Source organism: Aplysia californica, unplaced genomic scaffold (genome assembly GCF_000002075.1).
Source record: "Aplysia californica isolate F4 #8 unplaced genomic scaffold, AplCal3.0 scaffold00611, whole genome shotgun sequence".
Taxonomy (NCBI): Eukaryota; Metazoa; Mollusca; class Gastropoda; order Aplysiida; family Aplysiidae; genus Aplysia; species Aplysia californica.
The window spans coordinates 230,108-236,231 of NW_004797881.1; the positions used below are offsets into that span (position 1 = coordinate 230,108).

The window sequence follows — 6,124 nt, forward strand, 5'->3', positions numbered from 1 at the left end:
TCTTCTTCTTCTTCTTCTTCTTCTTCTTCTTCTTCTTCTTCTTCTTCTTCTTCAATTATTGATAAGTACCATCAATAGAACGTGAACATTACGACTTTCAAAGGCGTTAGGTCATCATTATAAAAGGAGGCAACTCATGTAAAACAATTTTATGAAAAACATTTACTGAGTTTGTTCCCCTTTATCGCGCTTTAAAAAAAATATACGCGCGCACGTAAGGAAATTTCATTATTAACCATTAATTTACATTCTTTTAAATTGTTGGGTCAGTATTCACACTTCAATTGTTAAATGTTATTGTTTTATTATAGCTAGTTCTTTTTATAGTCTCTAGGATAATTATTATTCTACTTGTTTTATAAATTGAGCCCAATCCTGAAAAATAGGAACATCTCAAAGACCACCAAAATGAAAGTTCTGAAATGCTATGTATGGTCAACCCTTCTATATGGCTGTGAATGGTGGACAATCACTAAAGACAGTGAAAATAAAATAAAAGCAACAGAAATGTGGTTTCTCAGGAGACTTCTAAGAGTATCGTGGAAGGAAAAGAAATCAAATGAGGAAGTGCTTGATGAAGCCCACGTGGGGTGCTCAATGTTAAAAACAATCAGGAAACGACAAAAGCAGTTCTGGGGACTCCTGAATAGACATATGGGTCTTGAACATGTAGCCCTCACTGGCAAAATGGAAGGCAAACGAGGCAGGGGTAGGCCCAGAACAACATACTTAGGGAACCTAAACAAATAGGTATCAGGGAAAGATCAGGGAAACGTAGCTTTTTTGAGAGCATCCGAGCAAAGGAATTAATGGAGAACCATGATGTCTGTCTCAGGTCTGGCACTGGATAATGATGTTTATGATTAAGCCTTGTATTGTCTACATCATTTATCATCATCAACCCAAATTTTGCCAAATAGTATAGAATCATCATTAATCCTTGTTTTGACTAATATCATGGCGTTCTCTGCTTAAAGTACGCTATGACTAATATAGAATCATTATTGGCCCGTGTATTGTCTTGTGTTACTGTATAATTTCTAACCCTTGTCTATTTCAATATTCATCAACATTAACCCTTTAATGGTCTCGTAATATTAGTGTGATTATTAACCATAGTATTGTCTGTAATTAATAGTCTTATAAAATTTAACCCTTGTATTATCTATAATTAGTATTGTCATATTATGCTTATTTACCGCGGCATCGTCTATAATCACTGTATGATTCTCGGGAAGTTGAAACTGGTTCAGGATTAAGCCATCAAGTCTGCAGGGGTAATAATGATAATGTAGAATACGAGTATAAAGCGCATAGATCGGGAATTTACGCTATACGCATGCTATCTATAGGCCTACTATATTTAATCAAAATTATAGTGTAATTATTAACCCTTGTATTGTCTATAATTAATCAATATTATCTTGTGATAATTAACCCTTGTATTGTCTATAACTAATCAATATTATTCCGTATTAACCCTAGTATTGACTGTAATTAATAAATATCATAGAACGGTAATTAACCCTTGCATTGACTGTAATAAATCAATGTTATTCCGTGATTATTAACCCTTGTATTGTCTTCCTCAGACCTGTAAACGAGACTGCTGGAATTATGGAGATGGGTGGGGGGTCCACACAGATAGCCTTTATCCCTGAGGATCAGCCCTACGAAGGGGAATACTCTGTAAGGAAAACTGTTTTTTATATGTAACTATCTGTCTGCCTATCTGTCTGTCTGTTTGTCTATCTATTTGTCTGTCTGTCTGTCTGTCTGTCTGTCTGTCTGTCTGTCTGTCTGTCTGTCTGTCTGTCTGTCTGTCTGTCTGTCTGTCTGTCTGTCTGTCTGTCTGTCTGTCTGTCTAATTGTTTATCTATCTATCTATTTATCTATCTATCTATCTATTCGTCCATCTATCCATCCATTCATAATGTAGTATATATGAGAGAGAGAGAGAGAGAGAGAGAGAGAGAGAGAGAGAGAGAGAGAGAGAGAGAGAGAGAGAGAGAGAGAGAGAGATTATTTCAATAATAGGCACGTGATGTTGCTTCCACAACATAAAATTGTTCTGCTTTATTCCATGTTGAGATTAATTGACTGATTGATTGATTGATTGATTGACTGGTTGATTGGTTGATTGGTTGAATGTTTGCTTGCTTGTTTACCTGATTGATCGATTGATTGATTGATCGATTGATTGATTGATCGAACGGTCGAATGATATATTGATTGATTGCGTGGGTGATTGCTTGCTTGCTATCTTGCTTGAGTGCTTTTTTGCTAGATTAATCGATTGATTAGTTGATTGACTGATTGACTGATTGACTGACTGACTGACTGATTGATTGATTGAATGATCGATTGATTGATTGATTGACTGATTGATTGATTGATTGTCTCTGGCGATTTCAGGTGATCCTCGCCAAACGCAAGTTTGACCTGTACGTTCACAGCTATCTCAACTACGGCACCAACGGCATACAGAGACAGGTGGCGGAGGAGTTGGTCAGAATACAGGAACCTGACAACCCGTGTGTTCTTAAAGGTGGGAGGGGAGGGGAGGGGGAGGAGGAGGAGGAGGGAAGAGGGGGTGGGGAGGAGAAAATGGAGGAGGAGAAGGAAGGTTGAGGGAGTGGGGAAAAGAAGCTTAGAAGACTACGGCACAAAATGGTATAAATGGTATACAGAGTTAAGTGGCAGAGGAGTTGATCAGAATAGAGGGACCTGACAACCCGTGTGTTCTTATAGGTGGGAGGAGAAGGGGATATATTATTAATATTATTATTATTATTCTTATTATCATTATCATTATCATTTTCATTAGCATTATCAGTATCACTACAACTATCAATATCATTCTCATTCTCATTACCATCATCATTATCATTACTATTATCATTATCATTATCATCATCATTCTCACAAGGCGTCTGTTCCTCACAGGTGATTCCAAGAGTTTCCTCCTACAGAACGGGTCGTACGTGCAGATGAACGGCACTGGGGAGCCCAACTTCTGTGAGCTTCTGTTGTGGCCCCTGATTGAGCCCGAGTATGGCATTGAGTGCGAGCCCAAACCGTGCGCTATCAGTGAGTATCTATCTATACTTATTATATATCTGAAAGTTCGTCGCTTTCGCAGCCTAAAACTTCCGAACCACTCAACTTTCGAATTTGACAAAATTATTAGTGGTTCAGAATTTTTTAAAGGGTGCACAGTTTCATAGAGGAGCCTCACGTCACTCAAGTTTAATTTTCAGTTTTTCCATTAGTTTCGTTTAGGTCTAATCTTGGGAAAGTCCGTCTTCTAAGATGCCATTGTATACAAGTCAGGTTTCCGTTCACTAGCCGTGCGCACTCTTCAACACTTTTGAAATTATGGAGTGTACAAACACAAAAGCGGAATAGAGAATCAATCTATACATCTATTATATTATTTGGCAACTTGGAAACACATGTGTCACTTTTCTCTCAAAATGTATTGCTCAGTCCAGTAGAGTTTAAACATAGTAGGCCAATGACTTTCAGTTGACCTTAATGCACAGATCATTCTTTTCTTCGCAAAGGGCCCAGCGGGCTAACCCAAATTTCAGGGGTTTTCCAGCAATCTTGACCTACACTAAAAGTGGGCATTGCCCTATCTATAGAAAAAGTTTGGTTTCTGTGGTTTTGTCTAATGCACCTGAAAAAACACACCAAAAAAACAACAAAAAAACAAAAACAAACCAAAAACAACACTGCCTCACCCGTTACCCAAGGAAGGCGGTGGTCCTGGCGAAGAGCACGCTCTTCGGGGCTCCAAACATTAAGAACGGATAGGCTACCACACACACAACAACAACAACAACAACAACAACAACAACAACAACAACAACAACAACAACAAAGTATTAATTTATTGTGCCACGCTGTCAACAGAGAACCAGAATTGTGGGCTTAGTTATATTTGAACATCTGTCCGAGGATTTGGATTTATCTTTTTCTTTAATGCAGTTAAAAATAAATAAAAATCAAGTACTAATGGCGTCGGTGGTCTAGTGGTTAGGCTCTCGGGCTCGCAAACGTAGGGTCGTGGGTTTGAATCCCATCAGGGACCCAACGTTGTGTCCTTGGAAAAAGCACTTTACATGAATTTTCCTCCTCACTTCACCCAGGTTGGAATGGGCACTCAACTATAAACAGCGAAAGATCTTATCAGTTTGTTAGTGTTTGAGCGCTTAAACAGCTGCTTGCACTGTGTGCTTCCCGGGAAGCTGAGAATGTTTCTGGGTGTTCTATAGTCTGCTGGGGTAATAATAATAGTGTAAAGCGCATAGAGCTTGATTTGAACAGGGGTATTCGATATGCAATAAAGTCTATTTATTATTATTATTATTATTATCATAATTCATCACATCTAGTGCCAGATCTGCGACAGACATCGGCGATCATGGTTCTCCATTAATTTCTTTGGTCGGATGCTCTAAAAAAAGCTACGTTTCCCTGAAATTTCCCAGTTACCCATCTTTTTAGGTTACCCAGGTATGTTGTTCTGGGCCTTCCCCTGCCTCGTTTGCCTTCAATTTTGCCAGTGAGAGCTAGGTGTTCAAGACCCGTATGTCTATTTATGTGTCCCAAAAACTGCATCTGTCGTTTTCTGGTTGTTTTTAAAATTGAGCGTCCCACGTGGGCTTCATCAAGCACTACCTCATTTGATTTCTTTTCCTTCCACTATACTCTTAGCAGTCTCCTAAGAAACCACATTTCTGTTGCTTCTATTTTATTTTCACTGTCTTTAGTGATTGTCCAGCATTCACAGCCATATAGAAGGGTTGACCAAACATATGATATGAGCGCACAGGATTTATTAAGCTTTTTATTATAATTAATATTTTAATTTCCACAAAATATTCCTTGAGCACATCCAACCGATATCACAGCTTAAGAAACTGCATGTTGCAGTAAATAAATACACATTTCTTTCAAAATGTTCGGCAAACTGGATTTGTACCATGATACATTTCGACTTACCATTAAGTGAAACCAAGCCGTGCTGAGAACTGTAAGTTGTGAATGCAGCCAACTTGAGTTTCGCGCGTTCATATTATGACCTTAGACGGTTGCGAACGCCGGAAAACTTTTCTAAACTAACAAAATAGTTTGGGCTTTGTACGTTTTATTATCTGACCAACGATACATTTTTTGTACCAAACTATCAATAGAGAACCAACGCCAAACCAACCTTGCCTTGGTGGTTTTAAAATCGGTAAGACTGAGTAGGCTTTGGCTGCCATCCGGGCAAATTTAACAACGAATTCCTACCAAACTGAGAATGCTTAAACTTAACATATCCCGCGCGCTCATAATATGACCGTATAGCAGTTGCGAGCGTCGTAAAACACATACCCCCCAAAACCCACCCCCAAACAAACAAACAGACAAACAGCAAATAAAACACACAAAAAACAAACAAATCTATCAACAAAGAACCACATACCCAACCCCCCCCTCCCCCCAAACAAAAACAAAAACAAAACAAAAACAAAAACAAACAAAAAAAACTTTAAAAAATACCAAATCTGTCAAACAGGGAACCAGTATATGCCGGAGCTACCCTCCATACCGTTCTACGTATTGCAAGGATTTTGCCTTAAAAAAAAAAAAAGAAAAACGGTCCAAAAACTTTACCTTCGATTTTCTCAAAACAGCATTTTTCGGGATAGCCTCCTTGTGCTTAAAAGCGACAAATTACATTCGAAACGTCAATTTCCAGAAAACCAGTATATGCCGGAGCTACCCTCCATACCCTTCTACGCGCTGCAAGGTTTTGCCTACGCTGCAAAGGACCTCGGTGTGTTGGGAGAGGAGAGCTCTCTAGACCTCCGAAAGATGCTCGAGAACGGAACAGAGTACTGCCGGCAGGTCAGTGGGTCAGTGGGTCAAGGGTCAAGGGGTCATGTGTCAGGGGGTTGATGGGCCAAGTGTCAAGGGTCAACGGTTAAAGGGTCAGGGGCTAGGGGGTTGGTGGATCAAGTGTTATGGGTCAATGGTTAAAGGGTCAGGGGGTTGGTGGGTCAAGGGTTATGGGGTCAAGTGTCAGGGGGTCAGTGGGTTGGTGGGTTAGTAGGTCAAGTGTCAATGATCA

General features: G+C 39.5%; 1 protein-coding gene across 1 annotated transcript in view; it reads left to right on the forward strand.

Annotated features, from left to right (window-relative positions):
- Window positions 1–5,901, forward strand: part of LOC100533297 (uncharacterized) — a gene marked incomplete at its 3' end in the record, with an annotated part of 17,357 nt that extends 11,456 nt beyond the window's left edge. The window contains 4 exon segments of the mRNA NM_001204596.1: window positions 1,591–1,689; window positions 2,416–2,548; window positions 2,947–3,090; window positions 5,753–5,901. Coding sequence (NP_001191525.1) covers window positions 1,591–1,689; window positions 2,416–2,548; window positions 2,947–3,090; window positions 5,753–5,901 — 525 coding nt within the window.
- Window positions 5,902–6,124: the final 223 nt, after the last annotated feature.